At 59.7% G+C, this 22,566-nt stretch overlaps 1 protein-coding gene across 1 annotated transcript; it reads right to left on the bottom strand.

The window, feature by feature from the left end:
* Positions 1–1,076: 1,076 nt before the first annotated feature.
* On the bottom strand, positions 1,077–21,007 carry LOC119104502 (transcriptional-regulating factor 1). The gene is made up of 8 exons (XM_037228219.1): positions 20,874–21,007; positions 13,386–13,589; positions 12,867–12,970; positions 11,520–11,684; positions 5,497–5,703; positions 4,352–4,423; positions 3,679–3,836; positions 1,077–3,369 (listed from the first exon to the last, which is right to left on the bottom strand). Exons 1-8 carry the CDS (start codon positions 20,986–20,988, stop codon positions 3,138–3,140), a joined length of 1,257 nt encoding a protein of 418 aa, XP_037084114.1. The 5' UTR covers positions 20,989–21,007; the 3' UTR covers positions 1,077–3,137.
* Between the last annotated feature and the right edge of the window lie 1,559 nt (positions 21,008–22,566).

The following is a 22,566-nucleotide window of genomic DNA, read 5'->3' as shown; positions in this document are numbered from 1 at the left end:
CGAGTGCTACGCTAGTTGAAAAGTAAGCTTTTACATGATGCTGCCATTAAAAAACACGTGTCGGTCAACGACAGTCAATGACAAATGACAGAACCTGGGTTCGTGCTCCACAAGTGGGTTTTTGCTGACGGAAGCTGTAAAGCTGTACAATAAACGCATCTGTCAAGTACAAACACACCCGTATGGAGTGGCACAGCGGCGGCTAACCGATGTGTCCGCGTTGTGATGTCTGCGCCGGTGACGCTGTTGCACAGCGTCCCCGGCTCTCCACTCATGCCGCCTGTGACTCACGCGGCCAGTGTGGCCGGTGAGGTAACCGGCCGGGTCGAGCCCGTCGGCCCAGCGCCGCGCCCACGCCCCTCAAACGCGCCGCTTAGCTCACGTATTTATTGTACCGACTTCCATCACATTGACTCACACATTGAACTAGTGGATGAGACGGCGATGCCAGGGCCGAGTGGCGGACGGGGCCGGGCCGGGCCGGGCCGGGCGCGGTGGACGGCCGGGCCACGGCCGGCCCCTGGCCCCCGGCCCGGCCGGCCGCGGCCCATCCCGCCCCCACGGCCACGGAGACAGGTATCACATCAAATGGAGCCCGGGAGTTCAGACAATGGGTGTTTAGGTCTTTAAACAAACAACATAACGGTACATGTTGGCACAACAAGATTAACAGCGATATAGTAAAGACTTCAAAAACCTTACCCTACCAAATACAAAATCTCCTTAGTTAAAATAGTGTGTCTATATGCCAAATATAGCAAGCGAGGGTAGCGGCAGACAGGTGGATTTTCACCAGTGAAACAATCGTTTTATAAATAGCCTCTAATCATGATTTAAAATACAAAAGTTATAAAAAGGAAATGTACACTCGCAAGAACAGCTAGCCTGCCAATGCCTGCTTATAAAACGCACTTAACAATACACAGCGCACGCCGGCATGACCGAGCGCAACAGCGGGCGGCCGCGGCCGCACACGCACACACAGACAGACGGCCGACGGTGGGCCGCCGAGGTGGGCGGGGTCGGCCGCGCGGCCTCTCGGGCGGGACCCGGGCCGGGCCGGGGCCGGGGGCTGAGATCTGCGCCGCGGCAGCGCGGCCGTCCCCCGGCCGGCTACACGCCACACGACGCCCGCACGCACACGCGGTCGGCTACAAAAGGCAGTGACGTCAAAGCAAGGGAATAATACTGCGAGTGAAACTGAATACACAAGGCACTGCGGGGCACGTTGGGTTGCACCGGCGGCTGACCAAGGCGGGAGGAAGCAGTCCAACCTGGCATTCTGAGCGGTATGTTTTACTGGGCGATCTCCACTGTCTCTACAAACATACTTGCTCGCCTGAAAGCCCAGAACCTTTCCAAGTATATGGTATAAAAAGGGAGCAATAGAATGTGTGAGCACGACCTTTGTACATACATAATGACATTGGCATCCCCAGCATAGTGAACATGCAGAACTACCTCATAAGCTTCAACATTTTGATTTTAAACGCAACAGCTATAGGCAGCCCGGCAGGCGTCGCGCTGGGCGTTCGAGCACAGTGACCACACGTCGGTAGGTGCTCTGGCAAGGGCAGCAGTCTCGAAGATCCGGCTGATTTGGAGCGAGAAAATGCCGAGGAATCGATCCGTGTCGCTGCGCCCGCAGCATCGACGGCTGGAGTCAACTCCAGGCTGCTTTAACCCTACGCGTTATGGCCACACTGCTGCTACACGTTGAAACCGCTACGCTACCGGCAACGATCACCAGTGTTCTTCAGATTCAGCTCGTCTGAGCGCCACACAGTGAGAACACGCAACAGCCAGAAGCCACCGCGTGGCATTCGTGGCCGGTTTTGATTGGCTGGACGCTGTGGCTCTGAACCGATGTCCGAAGCCGCCGCCGCCGCGCCGGACAGCGCACGCCGGGGACGCCGCCGCTACCTCCTCCTCCGCACGCCAGCGGCGAGGAAGCGAACAGTTATGGGTGTGCGCTAGACGACACGCTGCTACCCTTGGCCTGGACTCCGAGGGGCCGACCTAACAGCGAGGGCAGGCTCAGTACGAACCACGCCACAAGGATCACGCTAACACTTGGCCACACCACAGAAGGCCGCCCTAAGAGTGCGCCGCGCAGCGGGCCCGCGCCGGGGGCGGGCCGCACCGCACGGGGCCACGCTAACAGCGACACTGCACACAGGGACGCTCCAGGAGCGGCTGCCGCCGAGCGGAGCCGGCTGGGGCGGGGCCGTGAGCCGCCGGACGCGAGCCCTCCCGGCGGTGTAACACCACAGAAGGTCACACCGGGCGTGAGCAACACCACAGAAGGTCACTTCAGATGTGAGCCATACCGGCGAGGGCGGCGCCGAGTGTGGCGCGCACCGCGGGCTGTGCCGCGACGAGTGGAGCAAGCCCTGCGGGCACACTCTCCGGCTGAGGACCACACTGCAGTGGGGCCTCTGAGTATGAAGCTCACCACTGGGAGGACGTCTGACATGAGCCACCCGCTGAACGGCTGCGATCGACGCAAACTTTCTCTGGATGGCGGACCGTTCAGGGCACCGAAAAGGACGGGCACAGCCAAAGGGTGGACAACGCCAGGCGGTCGGATTTGGGTTCGGCAACAACAACGTCAAGCCTCGGTTGAACTACGGCAGACGGCTATGGTATATGGTTCTTGCATATGATCGAGCAGTCTCAGTATCGGCGCTAAGCCCGCCTGGCGCAGTCATCGCCTCTTGAGCCAACCGGGACACGACCACCTCTCACAAACGCCTTGAAACATCGTAACCACCCGTGCACAGCGAAAGCGACCATTCCAGTGAGCGACAGAGAAGGGTTCGGGCCGCGCGAGCGGGCGGCCCACCACACCTAGGTGTGGCCTGTTCGGGACGGTGCGGACCGGCCCGGCAGCCCGGGCCGGCCGCGTGCGGGCGCGCCGCAGAGCGGCCGGCGCCCCGGAGATGGCCGCACGCCGTGCCGCCCCCGGTTAAAGCTCCGCGTTCAACGGGCCTCTATCACATTGAACACCAGCCCGGCCGGCGCCGGCCGGTCGTCGCCCGAGCGGTCAGCGTCACCCTGCGTCGACCCCGGCCCCGACCACGCGCTGCCGTGCGACCCTCAGGGCGGCCCGGCCCGGCCGTCGACCGTCGGCGCTATCACATGTTGGGGATGACGTAGCCCTGGTTGGGTAACGTCAGCATGGAGGGCTCGAGGCAGGGCAGCTCGCTCATGTGGTGGCCGGCCGAGAGTTTGGCGCGGCCCGGCGGCGGCCGCTGCGGGTGCGGCGACGGAGAGTGGCGCTGCTGCGAGCTCTTCCGCTTCGACTCGGCGTCCGGCGGCCGGTGCGACTTCATGTGCGCGTTCCGACTCTTGACCTTGTAGAACACTCTGCGGACGAGGTCAAGAGCGACGCGTCAGGACCAGCGACAGGCGGACAGGCCGCCTCGGCGCGGGAGCAAAGCGTCATCGGCGGAACGTCGCTGCGACAGTCGGGCGGCGTCGCGAAATTCAGGCACAGGCGAGGACATGTGCACCGGCACACGCCCAGAATCTGGGATTTTGCGCATTTGTCGTTGTTTAACGCATCGCAACACACACTCAGCAGGCTTCGTCGCAGTATTTATATCCGCACGCAGACCGAGCGAGCTTCGACGGAACAACAGTGTCCGGCCATCGGACGAGCGCCGCCTTACTCACTTTCCGCACAGTTTGCAGGGGAACTCCTCAGTGGCGTCACCCTGGCTGGAGGCGGGCGAGGCGGCCGAGGCCGACCGCTTGTCCGGCGTCGGCGAGCGCGTCTTCACGCGCGACTGCAAGCGCGCGTGAGCGGGCAGCACGCCCCGCGAGGTGAAGCCCTGCCCGAGGCAGCCGGCCGTCAGCGGCCCGAACAACACACATCCGACACATCATCATCCGACACATCCACATTCGACACATCGTCATCCGACCCATTCACCTACCGTGAGATAAGTAACGATATGTCCGGCCGACACCGACCAGCACGACAGGACAGCCGACATAAACAGCATGTTGTTTCAAAGATGGCATTCCTTACGGATATTCAGATGGCAAATTACGCACACCAACAGTGAAACAGTACCTACAAGACGCTTAAGCCGACTCCACGGATGTGGTTTCGAGACAAAGCGCTTGCTTGATTCTTCTGCGGGTGGCCGGCCACGGAGCGGCCTTCAGATCGGTGGTGACAGCGCCAGGCAGGGTGTACCGATCACCACCACCATGCGAAGGTCTTGTTTGGTCCGCGCGCTGCCCGCGCCGCCGGGCGCCGTGATGAGCTCGTTGAAAGAGCGTCGCCGGTAGCTGGCCTGCAGAGAACGGTGCGGAACCGCGCCGGTGGCAGCCTACTCACCGGGTTGGGGGAGCCGTCTGAGTACTCGCACGGGTACGACAGCGTCTTCACGTCAGCTCCGTAGGTGTCGTACTGCGAACAGCACGCGCACACGTTAGCGCGGCAGCAAGGAGGCAGCTCGGCACTGGCTTCTTCGACACACACCATACACACGCTGTGATAATGCCGTGTGAGCTGGATTGGCGTCACTGATGCAAAAATCTGGCGGAATCAGCGAGTTTAATAAATAACGAAATGGCCTATCCTAGACAAAAAAGCCACCGCTGGCGTGACATTGATGTCATCAATAAAAAGGGACAAGCCCGTCACGTTAACTAGGCATGCCTGCGACACCGACGAAGCGCATATCTCCTGGCTTCGCCGTAAGCACCACGACACAGAGCGGTACCTATGACCGGGGCAGTTGCACGTGTCGTTGCATAATGCAACATTTCAATCGAGATCCAGGTTTCATCTTCGGCGCCGCGCCCACATCTGCCCGCACAGCGCCCGTCCACAAATCCCCCTCTCGGCCGGGCGTCGGCGGCTCCGTGACAACCCTTTTAAGGCGCCCGGGCGGTGGACAAGATTCCCGATACAGGTCGCATCGCCACGACCTTGGACGCCGCCTTGGACCGTGGAGGGCAGCCGGCAAGCAATTAATAACGGTAATTGTTAATTCATCGACGCATGTAGCTGCGAAGGCCATCGGCCCCGGCGCGCTCGGCGCTGCGTTACGGCCCGGCGCTGTATGCAGCGTATGTGAATCACGGCACGGCTAATGCACCGCCGGAACAAACAGGCGGCCAAACTTTGGCAAAGGGCCACAGCGCCTATACCTTCGGCAGCAGTGCAATGGACTCTGGATTGTCCATGGCGTGGTGTGGGGCAATAGAAGTCCTTTCAAGTTGAGGAATCTCCATTTTTGGTTATTCTTTCCAGGCAACGCCCACTAGGCCAATGCTCAATATTCAGGAAGTTGGGACTTAGCAACCCCCTGGTCATCGCACCCCCGGCCTCGTAAGACTGCGGTGTTCACCATACCCCGCCGCAGTCTACCCGTTGTCGTGACACCGCCCACGAAACACACACGTCACACAGCACGTCACGGTCGACTCGGACCGCTGCGACAACACGCGCTGCGGCGCGGCGGCCGCGTCCCTGACCGGCTGGGTGGCGCCGATGGGGCCCGGCGGCGCCTGATGCGCAACCGCCGCCGCCGCCTCCTCGGGCGTCGGGCCGGCCCGTAGCCGCGACTGCTGCTGCTGCTCCCGCTGGCGGCGCATGGCGCGGAGTCGCGCGTAGTCGTCCACGCAGACGCGCTTCCAGAAGAAGTAGAACTGTACGCACTCGTTGGTGGTCTTGCTCAGCACCTGCGGGCGGACGGGCGGTGAGCGGCGCCCGCGTGACGTCACGCCGCGCTCCGCCACGCTGTCTGCAGGCCGCGGCCGAGCACATTCCGCGGCGGGCGCGGCACGGCAGCGCCCGGCTGGCGTGCACCGCGCCGCCCGCCGACCGGTTGCCGCCCGGCGAGTCGTCCGCGACGGGGGCGTATCGGTGGATCGTGCGGCGCGGCGCGGCCGGCCGGCCGGCCGGCGGGCGCGGTGCGGACGTCCGTTCGGCCTCACGGCCGCCGCTCCACAATGGCAGGCCGGCCATTGTGGATGGTATCGGGCCCTGTCCGCGGCCCGAGTCGGAGCGTCACGGTCCGCGCCCGGCCGGCCGCCACGGCCGCCGCGGCCGACAGCGTGAGGCACGCACGCCGCAGCGAAACAACATTTGGGTGGGAGAAGCCATTTTTACAACTTTGCGCGACGATGCCGCGATAGTGAGGGAAATGGCGTTGATAAGGAGAGGTTGCGTCATGTTTACGAGGTCTGATCCAATGGCGGCGTTGAAAGAGCTCTGGCCGTGGAAATGTTTGTGCAAACCTTTGAACCCGAAGCATAAGCCGTGTGAAAGATGAGGTGAGCGTTGGGGCCGTCCACCAATAACGCTACGCATTTTTTATTGTAATTCTTCAACTTTCCCACCCGTAAACGTGCTGGTTACGCTCGGCGCCCCCTTCCCTACCTCTTGTGCTTACGCTGTGTGAAGCATGACGTCCCAAAAGGAACGTCCGCTTAGCCCCTTACCGATGAAGACTCAAAACCAATAACAGGTATCAGCGTAACAGATTTCTTGACAGAAGACCAACAATATCCAGGCTTAACGCATTAATTAGAAAACAACACTCTCCCATGACTTGCAACCGCATCTGAGCGAAACGTTGCGCTGTTCAAAACCTCGCCGATTCACCATTGCTACGCTGTCGTTACCCTCCAAACGCCCTCTCCATCCCCTTCATGCGTAACGTAATTTATGGTCGGCCCCTAGGATGAAATGCGACCTTCGTGATGGTGCATCGACCGCAGTATTCTGGCGAATTCGTCCGGCCCCGTATCAGAGATGTTGGAGGGTTGGTCAGCATCTCGAAAATTCATAGCAATAACTTGCGTTCGTCATCAGACGTGTCCGACATCGACGGCTCGGTAACAGGCGGTGTGTTGCGGTACTGCAGACTTCTCAGCCGCGCACCAGGCCAGAGCGAAGCGTCGCTCTGCCCTTCCTTTGACCCCTGGAGATGGGCGTGGCCGCGGTCAGGGCGCCCATGTCGGCAAACCGGGACCAGGGGACCGCAGTAACACTCACTAGTGACTGGGTGTTTCATAACGGCTGAGGCTTGCAGCATCGATCACGAAGGCCTTAAACACGCACAAACGTAAGGTTTTGGAGCTTTTCGAAACGTCGGAACGAGCGTATCCAGTCATCAGATTTGTAGAATTTTCAGCACTTCTGTCTTATTTCAAATAACACACAAATCGGGTAAGAGTTTGTTGTAAACACGATTGAATAAGATCACAGAACGCTGCATGGGTAAGTAACATTTTTAGAGCGTTTCAATGCCTTACGCATACTTTCCTCTAAGCTTCCGCGCAAGTCTTGTATCGAAATAATTCAGGTCCAACGTCGATGATGTCATACATTTGGCTCATACAAACAGCACTTTCAGCTGACCTCTTCAAAATGATCAATGTCTTCCCGTTATAAAAACAATATTGCGGATTTTGGGCCCCATTGTGTGGCATTGCTGAGCCTAGGAGGCCTTTTCCTTTCGCCGAAGTACACAGTCAAAACCATCATCACGAGAGCGAATCATCTAACGTCGCTTGGTTTTGAAGAAGCTTCTACTCCGCGATCGCCCTCAAGTTACGAAGCAAGACGGCAAAGACAGGACATAGGCTGCAGTTGCGCGTGCTATCAAAACCTTCAGGCAGCATGCCCACCTTTTAAACCATGTCGAAATAGACAATAGAATAAAAATTAGTGCACAGTCACATACCTACACAAACTTGCATGTCGAGTTGAACATTAAGACAACTTTTTTGACCGGGAAAGGATTGCCCTCTTGGTTCTCTTCTGCAGTGGAAGTCCAAAAGTCGGATACTGGATACAAGGATGCGAATAAACAGGGATATATGATACGAATATAGGGCCCCGTCGCGGTAGGGGGGGAGGCATTCCGTCGCAGAGGCAATGCTGGGCCAAATACATACAGAACAATTGCTTTAATTAGTGGTAAAATAGGTAGTAAGTACCTAGATGCATCACTATTAGTATCGACTAATTTTGTACCACTGGTATCCTGCAGGTACCTGTTGTTTTTGTTACGCAAACTTCTTCATATGTGAAGCCAGTCTGCAAATGTTTAATAGGTTTTTAGGTGATAATAATTGGACAGGGATGAAAAACAATAAACTGCAATATGAGGCAACTTTTAAAAGTGCAGGGTGGCTGACATAAAAGTTGACTCATGTTTTCTCAACAATGAAAAGTTTCGTCATATAATCGTGGCTGTGGTGGTTATACAACAAGATCAGCGACGGAGAGAGTCATAAGTAATCCCTCACGAGGATTTACTAAGAGGTCTTTCTGTAATCTACACCCCATTCTTAGCTTTTCACATAAGGTATTTCACATTAGCTTGAAATGGACAGCAACAGGAAAACAAGTTTGAATCTGAAAAACATTCTTATTATTGTTTTAACATCGAGGACACAAATTTAGGTGACCAAAGTCCAGGGATAAATCAGTGATTCGGGTAGGTTAGGTCAACATTTTCGTCTGAGTCCGCCAATCGAAAGTGGAAACCCTGGGCTCACAGTTTGGTGGGGTGGGTTTGGTGAGTTTGGCTAATTTTGGCCCTGGAAAATGAGAGACTCGCATTGGAGCCTTGGCGCAAGGCATCCAACGTAAAAACACTAAAACACTGAAAAGTTTATGCCAGCGATAAATGGGCACAGTTGTGACCCCCCAAAGTTGAAACGAAGCAGGAATTAATTTGGCAAAAGCTCTGGAGTTATATGCGTGAATTCGCATTTAATCCCCGATGTTTTGCTTAACTTGGCACAATATTTGCGCTTACGTCTGTACTACGAAGGATTGTAGGCCTTTGTGACGCAATACAAAACGTGGGTACAAAACAGAGTCGTGAGGTTAGCTTCTGGACAAACGCACACTGCAGTACGTGTTACTTGCCGTATTGGGTTGTTTAACAACAAAACAATGGCACATGGTTCAAACGCGCCAGAATGAATGTCAGGCCGCAATGATGTAATTCAAAAATGCATTCATTTGATACAACGTACACGGCTATTTGTTTATACAACTATGCGATCTATTTTTATGGAGCAAGCTGCTCTGTCTCGGCACTGAAAAAGATAAATCCCAAAGTTTTCGTTGGATGGATTATTGGAATCACAGCCCATGCTTATCAGCGCTCGCGGCTTGAAATCTGCCCCCACCACCCAATCGTGAAATTCCAGATCAGCGGGAGCATCTTTGAGACGGAACCCTAATGTGCCATCATGCTCGGCCCGTTCTGTCCTACCCTGTGCCGTCATCGTCATCTGACGTCTTTTAGGCGGACAGCTGCCGCCATCCGCAGGCCATTCCAGCCAGAGGCGTATGTGAATATTGCTTAAAAATTTAATTACACACACACACACACACACACACACACACACACACACACACACACACACACACACACACACACACACACACTATATACTATATATATATATATATATATAATAAGTAGTGAATGCCTAAAGTGGCTCGAACCAATACTACGGGTGTTGGTTCGAACTACTACGGATGAATGAATTCAAGAAAGACGACACGCCCACGATGCATGAAAAAACATGCATCTGATGCCTATCTGATGCCTAAAAACATGCCTACGATGCACACAAAAAACACAAAAAACAAGCAAAAACAAAACGAGGCGAGAACTGAACGCGGCTGAGCGTCTAAGGCAGTAAGAGGTCACGAGGATGGGCATGGACTCCGAAACAACCAGCGGCTCAGACCTCCGTGACCTCTCTGAGCCCTCTGACCTCTCAGACCCCTTACACGTCCGCCGGCACGGCTCTCCGAAGAAGTCAGAGCTGTCTGGGTTACGTTGACATGTCTCGAGACAACCAAAGAGACGCGCAAGCCTCGCGCGTGAGTCTCCGAAAAGAACCTCCGGAAGTTGCACTGGTCAGCAAATAGTCAAACAACTGGTGAGGTGTGTGCGAGGCCCTGAGGTCCAGCCGTGAAGCCTGTCACGTCGCCGGTCGCCCAGGCGGAAATGACACGCAGGACAACTGACAGAAAACCCACAGGAACCTGTCACCTGTTTGTTCACTGGGTTTTACAGCTTACTACGTCAGAAGCAAGGCGGTTAGCACTTTTCAGCAAATGCTTGCTAAAAGTGCTGCACCACAGGACCGGTTACAGGGCCGTGTGTATGTACAATCCGCCGCTTCGACGAACGCACCCCTATTTTTCGTTTCCCAGTCGTCCAGTTAATGGCCGCGGTGACATCATTCCTGCATTGCGTTTGCCGAGTCAGCCCATTCTTAGCCAAACCGCAGGGATCAAAGTTAGCCGGGCGCAGGGTTCCACGCTGAACCGTCTGGTGCGGTTCATTCGGTCAAAGTTAGCCGGGCGGAGCGTTCCACCCTGAACCATCTGGTGCGGTTCATTCGGTCAAAGTTAGCCGGGCGGAGCGTTCCACCCTGAACCATCTGGTGCGGTTCATTCGGTCAAAGTTAGCCGAGCGCAGCGCTCCACGCTAAGCCGTCTGGTGCGGTTCATTCGGTCAGTTAGCCGAGCGCAGCGTTCCACCCTGAACCGTCTGGTGCGGTTCATTCGGTCAAAGTTAGCCGAGCGCAGCGCTCCACGCCGAATCGTCTGTTGCCGTTCATTCAGGTTACTTCGCGAAACGTACCGGCGCACCTGAAGCATGCCCTGAAATACCAAAGTCCCCCCCCCCCATTCCCCCGGGCGAGGAGAGAACGGTTGTCCTCACACCATGTCATCTGGCGACAGCCCGTGAGACGAAAAATGGCGGCCGGTATTCGTTGCGAGAGCGTGAGAGCCGGCCGGAGGCGGGCCCCTGCGACCGCCGGCTGCCGGCCGCCGGTACCGGGCGCGGGCAAAAATTCCCGCCAAAAATGAGTAGAACAAAGGCGCCTGACCTGTTTACAGGAGGCCGTACGAGCCAAACAGCGGCCAGCGCCCGGGCCAGCGATCGGCGGCGGCACCGACAGGAGATTATCGTCCGGCGGGACATGGTGCGGACCGCAGCTGAACCGCCCGCCGCCATTTGCAGGCCGGCAAAAATATCAAACAACGGCTGGCCCACTGCTCGCAAAAATTCCAACAACGTCGGCCCTCGGCGGTGCGGGCCGCCTGCCCGCTTCTGCTGGGCCGGCCGCGCAACAATGGAGGAGCTGCGGTCGCAGACCGGAGGCGTGGCTTCTCGCCGCCCGGAGGGGAACACCGGCCAGCAGTCGGGCGGCCGCGGTGGCCCGGCCCGGCGCGGCCGGCCGGCGCGATGGCCGCGTGGGTCCGTGGTAGGCTCGGATAACCACAGCCGCCACAGCCGGCGTGGCCGTGCTGACAGCTGAACGCAGATCAGATAAGCTTCCGCGGTGCAGACGCCGCGTACGGACATGGCAGAGTGAGTGCACAACCGCTGGTGACTAGCGCTGCTGTGGGCGGGCTTGGAAGAGAGCGGATGGTCCGGGATCCCCCACCCCCGATCCGTCGAGTCCCAGCCGGCCACACAACGCCGCCGACCGACGGCTGCGCTCACCTCTTTGGAGACGCGCTGGAAGTCCTTGTCGTACTTGGCGAGCGCCTGCTGGAACGTCTGGATCTCGCGTGCCGTCCACCGGTTGGCGTCGGAGGTGGCCAGCGCCAGCAGCGGGTGGTCGCTGGGTAGGTGTGGCGTCGGCTGCAGCAGCCGGAACATGGCGTCCTGGCGGCGCGGCCGGTCACGCTCTCAGAGCTGCCACCGGCGGCGGCTCAGCACCGGGCCTAGCGCATCAGCCAGCCTTATTAGCCTGAGCGGCTCGACCCGTACAAAGCGAACGCGACGGGCGCGGGGGGCACCAGGTCCACGCTCACGGCGAGCCAGCCGCCCGCCGCCCGGCCAGCACCAGCCGTCAGGACGGGCCGGGCTCGACCTGATCAGTCATCAGTCGTCAGGACGAGCCGGGCTCGACCTGACCAGTCATCAATCGTCAGGACGAGCCGGGCTCGACCTGATCAGTCATCAGTCATCAGTCGTTAGGACGAGCCGGGCTCGACCTGATCAGCCAACAGTCATCAGTCGTCAAGATGAGCCGGGTCCGACCTGACCAGTCACCAGTCATCAGTCGTCAGGACGAAACGGGCTCAACCTGATCAGCCAACAGTCATCAGTCGCCAAGATGGGCCGAGCCCGACCTGATCAGCCAACAGTCATCAGTGGTCAAGACAAGCCGAGCCCGACCTGACCAGTCATCAGTCACCAGTCGTCAGGACGAGCCTGGCTTGACCTGATCAGTCAACAGACATCAGGACGAGCCGGGCACGGCCTGGCCAGTCATTAATCTTCAGCTACCAGGTCGAGCTGGGCTCGACCTGACCAGTCATCAGTCGTCAGGACGAGCTGGCTCGACATGATCAGCCATCAGCCATCAGCCATCAGCCAACAGTCGTCAGGCCGAGCCGGACACAACCTGATCAGCAATGAGCCATCAGCCAACAGTCATCAGTCGTCAGGACGAGCTAGGCTCCTCCTGTAACCGACGCCGCCGCCACACCTCGGGCTGGCCGACCACAATCGGGCGCCAGCTGCCGCCTTGCGGGGCGGCGCTTCCGGCGGTCGTGGCCAGAGACCACTTCCAGTCTGGTACAGCGCCCGCTTCCTGCCCGTACAGGTGCGACGTGCGACAGATGACAATCTGACGGCCTGTCGCGGCCGTGTGGACATGTCAGCCGTCACGCCAGCAGGCCGTCGTCCCGCGCACACTGTCAGCGGCCGTTCGGCGGCTCGCTCTCGGCTCTTCGGCTCATCTGGGTGTCCGACGGTCTCTAACACACTGACGTCACCGCTTCCCCAGCAGCGCTAACCAGCACGGAGGGACAGTCCGGGGTCAGAGGTCAGGGGTCATACCTTGATGCAGCCTCCGGTCATGTGCAGTACGTGCAGGGCGTACTCCTTGTTACGCCCGCCGGCCGGCGCCGAGGCGCAGCACGCGAACTCCAGGTACATGTCCACTGCCGGCGGCACACCCGCAGCGCTCAGTCAGGTCAGCTGGCACAGTTGTGACAACAGTGGTTCTTTGTTTGGTTCCTTGTGATTATGTCATTTACAAATGTTTCTCCTCTACTTTATGGTCAGACTGTGGGGACGGGTGTCTCAGATCGGTCAGAGGCTAATCGCATTCAGTCATTGACGAACGACACGATAAGAAGTAGTAAGCATACACCCCGAGATGGCAGCCTCAGCTCGCTGTCATTCTGGAAGATCACACAAAACGCGCAATGCTTCTTCCTCCCACCTGCCATCGCTCGCCATTTCCAGTCACACCAGAGGCTCGCCGCAGCGGGCCTGGACATGGCCCCCCGTCCACCCAGCCCCCGCCCGGTCCGGCGCCCATCCCGGCGAGGCCGGTGGGGGGCGGCCACTTACGCTCGCGCTGGTTGACCTTCTGCAGCGTGCGCGGGTGCCAAAGCATGTCGGCGCGATGCACGTCCAGGCCCACCGCCCTCGAGTGGCCGACAAACTCGGGCACCTGCGCCTGGTACTTGGGGCCGACGTTGATGTGCGCGATGACGTCCGTCTCCGGCGGCAACTCCATGTAGATCTCCATCTGCTGCTGCTCCGACAGGCTGTCTGTGGGAGGCCAGGTCGACCGTCAGTACACGGCGCGGTGAGCGTCGCCCGCGCCCCGGCCGCAGCGGGGCCGACGGCGGTCAGCTGGGCTGCCGATGTGGACATCCGTCTCTTAACACCCCCGGCCGCCGGACAACGCCGCGTCAACGGCAGTTCTCGGCAGCAGTGTAGCTTCCGTGGAACTGATAGCTTTGATGGGTCCGAGAGCTTCGTTGGAACTGAGGGGTGGCGGCTACTCGATTAAAGCAGGGGTACAACCACGCCGGCACGGTGCCTCCGCCCCTGCCCCAAATGGCTGGCCTTTTCAAGGGGCTCCGCCCCAAATTTGGCAATGCCGCACAGCGCAGGGCGACAGCGCACAGCACAGCCTGGTAAAGCTGCCCGTGTTTCTTTCCACTGGCTGCGGCAGGACAGCGCAGTACATTTGCTGCAGCGTTGACCCATGTCCGTGCCCCGAACCGTGAGTTTGAGCTTGGCTACCGGATTGGTGTTTCGCTGCACCTCATTAAAATGCCAGTGAATAGCGGTGATTACCGCAGCGGTTACATGCATCGTAAAATAGCACACAAAAAATGCCACGCCCACATAAGCACAATGATTCAGATTCCAGTAAGTGATCACCGCGAGGTATGATACACGTATTTTCCTTCATTTCTTTCATGACCACTGAAGACGTGATGCAGTTTTTCTCCATGTCCTGAGTCAGACGGCCGCTCGCCCGGTTGCCGCGGCCATCTGTGACCGGCGGAGGCCATTTCGCGCGCCTCCCGCCATTTCCGCCGGGCCGGTGGCGCCATCTGGTGGGGCGCCGGTGCTGGCCGGCCAGACTGGTCCGACCAGCGGGACGGACCCACGCCGCTCCGCTCCGGCGGGCACCGCCCGGCTGCGCCCGCCGGCCACCAACGCCGCTGACCCGAGCCAGCCATGATCGCCGCCGCTGGCCGGAGCCAGCCAAGGCCGCCGCTGCTGACCCGAGCCAGCCAAGGCCGCCGCCGCTGACTCGAGCCAGCCACGGCCACCGCCGCTGACCCGAGCCAGCCACGGCCGCCACTGCTGACCCGAGCCAGCCACCGCCGCCACCGCTGACCCGAGCCAGCCGCGGCCGCCGCCGCTGACCCGAGCCAGCCACGGCCGCCGCTGCTGACCCAAGCCAGCCACGGCCGCCGCCGCTGACCCGAGCCAGCCACGGCCGCCACTGCTGACTCGAGCCAGCCACGGCCGCCACTGCTGACCCGAGTCAGCCACGGCCGCCGCCGCTGACCCGAGCGAGCCGCGGCCGCCGCCGCTGACCGGGCCGGTCACGGCCGCCGCCGCTGACCCGAGCCAGCCACGGCCGCCGCTGCTGACCCGAGCCAGCCACGGCCGCCGCTGCTGACCCGAGCCAGCCGCCGCCGCCGCCGCTGACCCGAGCCAGCCGCCGCCGCCGCCGCCGACCCGAGCCGGTCACGGCCGCGTACTGAACACCAGCGACCGACCGGGGAACCCGGCCAACATCTCAAGTAATTGCTCCAAAGCTGTCACCCACCTCCGGCAAGCGAACGCCTCTAGCACAACCCAGTGAACTCTGCCACCACCACCTGCAACCTGCCTTCCTGCCCCAGCCCAGATACGGACCCGGAGGTCCCGGCCAGCCATTCTCAGCCGCCGCCTCGGCAGCGGACTGGCTTCAGCTGCCGGTGTTCAGACCGGCTGGTGCTTCCGGCTTGCAGACGGTAATCTTGTATTTCAATGCCAGACTCGACATGGCACCGGCGACTAACGAGCCCCAAAAATAAGCACATGCTCTACAGAAGTGTCGTGGAAATTGGCTGGGAACCTAGAGTCGTCTTACGTGGCGAAAGCTGCTCGAATTATGTGTGTGGTTCAAAGAAACGCTCCAAAACGCATTGCGCCATCGACGCTACATAACTGAACGTTTTACTCACCACCCTCCGTCCCCCCAGAGGCAAACACCTGCGACTATTATATCACGCCGAGCTTACAAGGTAAAACACGGCGGGAATATTCTTCGGCACAACACTGCAGTGACGAAACCAGTGGGAACATGCCAGTGCGTGCGCGGGCCGAAACGCCGGAACAGTACATCGCAAACACAATTCCAGAAACCAGCAGAAATCGGCATCGGTATTCCAACATCACGTGCTCCTGCTGGCCGTGGCGGTCATGCAGGTTTGTAAAGGTTGTGAACGGCCCAATGCAAGGGGAATGTGTCAGCACACCATGATCCCTATGGAAACAGACGACATCTCTACCTTCCATCGATCGCAGGAATTCCGAGCACTACGATGCAGTTTCACTGAACATAAGCCGATCTATGTTTAGCATCAAGCCCCGTTACATGCAAAGCAACTGACTGCGGAAACTAAAAGACTGCAGTAAGCAGCTCATGTCTCGTGCAGGCCTGCACGTGCGCATTAACACCAGCATCTGAGCGCCGGCCGCCAGCTGATGGTTGTCCGCCGAGCGTGTTGTCTATATTGGACGCTGCAGTTATTACGTGGGCCGAATGTTTACGCAACGAGTATAGTTGCCGATAGCCGCCGCTTTGATTCAGAGCAGAAGTCGCAATGCCAGTGTCCGAAAATAAACAGCGGAATATGTCCAGTGAAGTGAGCCTTTCAGTGCCGGCGCAATCCGGGATCAGCACGCGGTACGAACGGGATCAGGCTCAGCCCCAGTATTACGGGATCAGGGTCACCCGGAGCGCCGACGGGATCGGCATCACCCGCGGTATGAACGGCGTAAGGATCGGCTCCAATGCTGGCGGATGAGCATCAGCGCTCCAGACAGGCGGGATCATGATGAGTCTGGGCGCTAGCGGGATCAGAGTCGTCAACCGTGTCAACAGGATGGGGATCGCTGCCAGACGTGCTGCTGCATCAGATGAGCCTCGGTCGCTGGATGCTGGACTGATTGAAAACAGACCAGTCCCGAGTGCGTTGAGCGTCGCCGTTTTAGCCATGATTCCCACAAGCATATTAAACCAAGCCAAGCCACGTAGGCCAAGCCACATACAAGCAGCTGGACCTATTTCATTTCGTGACTGGAGCAGACTGGAGGTCGAAACGACATACAAAGGTGTATAACTGTAAGAGCTACTTATGCGTAGTCAGTGTCCAAGCCTCCAAGCGCACGTGCTTAATGGGCTCATCGAGCAGTCACTGGTAACTGTGCTCAATATCGCCAGACGTTTTCGCGCTTCAGCTGAAGTTATATCAAAAGCCTTCAGTAGGATTTGGTTTTCCAGCGTTCATGCTTTTGTAAAGAAAATATATGGAGACAATGAGTTTAGTTACTAATGTCAACAAGTATGAAAAAGCCAACCGACTGCACATACAGCGCTACCTTTGATTTTAAGGCGCTTCACTAACAGGAAATGGTTTCCTGTCCTTCGTTCGGGCATGGGGGAAGAACAATAAAAATTAGAAGGAACATTTCAACAGCAGGATGCATTATTCGGTCATTGGCCACGCCATAAAACGTCCAACCACAATTCAACCTTGAAAGTTATTGCAGCTCGAGTCGTGGAAGGGAAGATACGTCAGCAGAGGTACCAGTGGCAGTACACCATCACCAAATATGCCACACCCTTCCACTACTAGCCACTGTGCGTCTGGGAAGTCAGAGGTGCGGGGTTCGATTCCCTGCGGAACCCGCCCTTCCCGCCGGGGTGAGAGGCAGACGACGCCATAGAGCCTCAGCAGCTGAGTGCGTCGTAAAGTCCTGATGACGACGAAGCCTTCCACTACAGCGGGTGGCCCAGCCCGACCTGGCGTGAAGCCGCTGCACGAGAACAGCGGCCGCGGCACGAGCAGAGCCACCCAGGCACCAATGGGGTCCCTGAAACCGGCGAGCGACCTCTGCACGAGAACAGCGGCCGCGGCAAGAGCAGAGGCACCCAGGCACCAATGGGGTCCCTGAAACCGGCGAGCGACCTCCGCACAGCCGGCGTCGCTCTGCTCCTATAAGCCGCCCCTGAACTCAGCGAGCCGTCCCTGTATCGCCGCGAGCGCTCCTATGCCGCTGAGTGCCGCGTGACCCCCGCACCGCTGAGTGCCGCGTGACCCCGTGCCGCTGAGTGCCGCGTGACCCCGCGCCGGTGACACACCTGGCGGCCAGCGGCGCCTCGCGCCGGCGGATTAGGCGCAGCGGTCCCGGCCGTGATGGATGTCGACCGGGGAGAGAGCGCCGCGCAGGGGCCCGCCGGCCACAGGAAGTGAAAGGACATCGATTCCCACTCAGGGCAGACGCGGCAGGCGGTGCCCCTTACCCGACCCTCCCCACCTCCCCGCCTCTCTCTTTCTCTCTGCATTCCACTGCAGGCAGCCCTGTATAAATTCGCGTCCGGCTGATGGCGGCATGCGGTCCGACTGGTGCCGGCTAACTGTCGCAGGGCCGGCGCAGGCCGGACGGCCGCGCCGCGCGGCTCCCAGCGCGCCACTCGAAACGTGTACAAAGAGGTCAGCAGCGGGCCGGCTCTGGCGCCCCAGGACCGGTTAGAATTGCGCCAGTTTGGCCACATAAAGGCGGGAGAGGAATGCGCCAGGCTGGGCGCGTCAAGAGCGGCGTGGAATGCACCAATGAAGACGGTATGGGAAAGCATCAGCCATGAGATGTAAAGGCGGACCAAGAATGCGTCAATAAAGGCCTGTAGACACCCTTGGAATGCACCGAGCTGAACATCCGAAAGGGCGTTCAACATAGGCCTGCAGACATTGTGGAATGTGCCAGTAAAGACCTTCAAAAAGGACGCGTGGGTCCACCTTCGAGGGGCGGGGGAATGAGGCGGGTTATGCCGGCAGGACCATGCACGGAGTGTGGATGTCAGGGTGGCCGGTGTTCTAGCTGGCGCCGGTGTGGTAGTCAGGGTGGCCGGTGTTCTAGCCGGCGCCAGTGTGGATGTCAGGGTGGCCGGTGTTCTAGCCGGCGCCAGTGTGGATGTCAGGGTGGCCGGTGTTCTAGCCGGCGCCAATGCGGATGTCAGGGTGGCCGGTGTTCTAGCCGGCGCCAATGCGGATGTCAGGGTGGCCGGTGTTCTAGCCGGCGCCAATGCGGATGTCAGGGTGGCCGGTGTTCTAGCCGGCGCCAGCGATGTCAGGGTGGCCGGTTTTCTAGCCGGCGCCAATGCGGATGTCAGGGTGGCCGGTGTTCTAGCCGGCGCCAGTGCGGATGTCAGGGTGGCCGGTGTTAGCCGGCGCCATGTGGATGTCAGGGTGGCCGGTGTTCTAGCCGGCGCCAGTGCGGATGTCAGGGTGGCCGGTGTTCTAGCCGGCGCCAGTGTGGATGTCAGGGTGGCCGGTGTTCTAGCCGGCGCCAATGCGGATGTCAGGGTGGCCGGTGTTCTAGCCGGCGCCAATGCGGATGTCAGGGTGGCCGGTGTTCTAGCCGGCGCCAGTGTGGATGTCAGGGTGGCCGGTGTTCTAGCCGGCGCCAGTGTGGATGTCAGGGTGGCCGGTGTTCTAGCCGGCGCCAGTGTGGATGTCAGGGTGGCCGGTGTTCTAGTCGGCACCCGTAAACCCACGGCAGAAGGGGGGGGGGCGGTCAAAAATGACGCCGCCGTCAAGCGTGACCGCATGTGTAGAGCAAGCGTGCATCATTACTGAGCCTCCAGAAGCAGGGCCGCACCTCTGCTGCTGCCTATCCGGGTGACGGCACATCGACAGTGCACCCCAAGACGGACCAAATCACAACTGCACCCGCAGGGTGGCAGGCAGCCGCCGTGGCAACCTCAGAGCGAGGGCATCTCGCTACCGCACCCCAGAGCGAGAGACATCTCGCTACCGCACCCCAGAGCGAGCGGCGTGCACAATCCATTTATCCATTGATTTATTGTGCATCCTTTTGGGGCGCAGCGTAACTAGCAATTACCGTCGCTGGGCAATACTGCGTCCCCAAAATGAGCAGCTGGCCCAGTCGCCTCCACAGAATCAATGTCCGTCACTAATTCTCAGGAGAAAGGCGCCGGTAACATAGCGTCACCCAGCTCACCACAAAAGCGGTGCCCATCCGCTCCCCTTAAAAAAGGTAGATCGGGGAGGCCTTGCGCACTTGACAGAGACAACATGGGAAAATGAAAGTACAAGGATAAATTCCACCTTTGTGCCTGCAGTAGCGGAGCCGGAAAGGGGGGGGGGGGGCATGTCGGGGGACCGGGAGGAGGGGGGGGGGAGGTAGAGGTGGGAATGGTCATTATCTGATGTGGCAACCGAGCTAATCTGACCACCCATCGAATTAGCTCCATTGTGCTCGTTATCCGGTGCCCCAGGTATGAGCTGCGGATGACATTGGCAATTAAGCCGGCACTGGCTGCGGACTCGGCCACCTTTCATTGATTGATGGCCGTCGGGTCCGTGGCCATCACTGAAGCCCGTCAACGGTGCCGCTTATCACGACGCCATTGGCCGGCCGAAGACCACTGGCCTGCTTAAAAGACGCCCCATGACGCGTCCTGAGCTGGCGATCATCCAGCCGGCCGCCACAGACGAACAGCGCCAGTCCTCCCACGCTGAGCGACCACCCACAAAGGCCCGAGGACTTGAGACCACAGCGAAACGACAACCAGAACAGATGGGGGGGGGGGGGGGGGGTCACGCATCTCCCCATCTGTAGCCAGCATCAGTATTGCTAGCCTCTGACCGCGAAAAAGGGAAGGTTGTCCGTCCACACCATGGCGAGCATGAAAGGCCAAATGTCAGCAGCTCCGTTAAACCGCACATGGGACAGGACGTCTGCCTGCTTCGCTTTTACTCACGAGAGAACCAGACCAGAGACATCGCAGTCAACCAGCGATTCCGCTCCTCAGGCCAGCCTGGCTGACTTTGGCAGTCCGCAGGCAGCTTGCGGCCGATTCTAGTCCGGTGGAAACAGCTCTGGCTTAAAGCGAAATATCCTTATATTGATTCTAAGAGCAGCAGAAACCGATTTTGAGTCGGCTGCGGCTCAGACCCAATGTTTGCGGCTTGCCTGTACCGAAAGTCTGTTTTGAAAGGCGCCAACAAATCTGGCATTCTATTTGATGAACAGACAGCTCCGGCGAAAAGTAACTGCCAGCCATTTGCACAAATGTTGCACTCGACTTATCGATGATCCCTGCCAGTGCCCCTGATACGGCTCCGGATCCGACCTTAACACATTCAAAAATAGGTTCCTCTTGACTCCTTCCTCCTAAAAATCTGACCGATTTCAGTCAACTCCAACACCACAAAGAGCCAAGGACCAGTCTTCCCTGGATCCCCCCCGCCCCCCCCCCCCCCCCCCGTCTCCCGACCCGCCGGACCGACTCACTTCTGCGGACGTCCGGGTAGCGGGGCTGTGCCGGCGCGGAGCGAGGCAGGCCGGGCCCGGCCGCCGGCAGCAGGTTCCAGTAGAGGCCGGGCCCCGGCCGGCTGGGCGGCAGCATCGGCGGCGCCGTGTAGGGCGGCGTCGAGCGGGCCGCTGGCGCCGACGGGTCGTACAGCGCCGGCGAGCGCAGGCTCGACTGGTACTGCTGGCTGTGCACCTGCGGCGGGATGAAGAGCGGCGCCGGGCGACGCTTCCGCTGGCGCAGCGGTCCGGCCGACAGCCTGGCGGCGGAGGGCTGGTCAGAGACAGCAGAGAGCCTGTCGGCGGATGGACGGTCAGAGACGGCCGACACCCTGTCGGCGGAGGGACGGTCATAGACAGCCGACACCCTGTCGGCGGAGGGATGGTCAGGGACGGCAGACAGCCTGTCGGCGGAGGGACGATCAGGGGCGGCAGACAGCCTGTCGGCGGAGGGACGGTCAGAGACAGCCGACACCCTGGCGGCGGAGGGATGGTCAGAGACAGCAGAGAGCCTGGCGGCGGAGGGACAGTCAGGGACGGCCGACAGTCTGTCGACAGCCTGTCGGCGGAGGGACGGTCAGAGACAGCCGACACCCTGTCGGCGGAGGGACGATCAGAGACAGCCGACAGCCTGTCGGCGGAGGGATGGTCAGAGACAGCCGACAGCCTGTCGGCGGAGGGACGGTCAGGGACGGCCGACAGTCTGTCGACAGCCTGTCGGCGGAGGGACGGTCAGAGACAGCCGACACCCCGTCGGCGGAGGGACGATCAGAGACAGCCGACAGTCTGTCGAGAAAGGGGAGGCCAGAAAGTGCTTCAGAGACGCTCCTTTATTAATCAAACAGCCGCAATGCCAGCTGACAACTAAGGGACAGCGTGATTGACAGCCCCCCTGCGGGACCGGACCGGTGACGGCCAGGGGGACCGCGTGCCGCTTGTCAGATAAAGCGTGGGACTGATACTCAGCGGAGGATGAAACATTCACAGTTGCGCTGAAATGGACGTAACATTGGCGACCATATGCCCGGCGTGCTGCCATGCGGAACAGAGATTATATGTGAAACAACACCTAAGGCGGCTTGCGTGTGACAGCACCAGCTATGCCATATGACGTGTGACCGGATCTGCGAGACGTTTTATTCCAGAATCTAAGCAGGCAGGCAGGCCGATCCGACCATAGTGAGCGGTCACAACAGCACGGCTGGACGGACCGGACCGTGCGGCTACAACAGGAGTGTCAGCTGACGGAAGACATGACCATGAGCTTAGGGAAATCGATTGCTATCGTCCGGTCGCCGGATAATTAAAAAAAACTCTAAACTAGGGATTTCCAGCGCGGGTGGCGAGCGCCGTCACTTTCTGGCGACCCAGTCGGCGGGTTCCAGGAGGCGGCCGAGGACGTGCGATCAGTCACGACAGCACGGATCCGGGACACCCGTCCGGCGATCGGCCCGCGCGAGCAGAAATCAGAGCCGTCGTGTCAACAGGCGGACCAGCCCGGCATCGAAGCCGGCCGGGCAGCCGCGACACGCCTGCAGCACCGGCCGCGCCTCGCGACCTCGCCGCAGGCTGGCGGCAGCGGTGTTGCCTCACTCACATCGTCGGGCTGAGGAAGACGTCGTCGTCGCCGTCCTGCGGGCCGGCCGCGCCGTACTCGGCGCCAAAGCCGGCCTGG

The sequence above is a fragment of the Pollicipes pollicipes genome, unplaced genomic scaffold (assembly GCF_011947565.3).
Source record: "Pollicipes pollicipes isolate AB1234 unplaced genomic scaffold, Ppol_2.1 Scaffold_2555;HRSCAF=2994_pilon_pilon_pilon, whole genome shotgun sequence".
Classification (NCBI taxonomy): Eukaryota; Metazoa; Arthropoda; class Thecostraca; order Pollicipedomorpha; family Pollicipedidae; genus Pollicipes; species Pollicipes pollicipes.
This window is presented reverse-complemented; position numbering and strand designations above follow the sequence as displayed.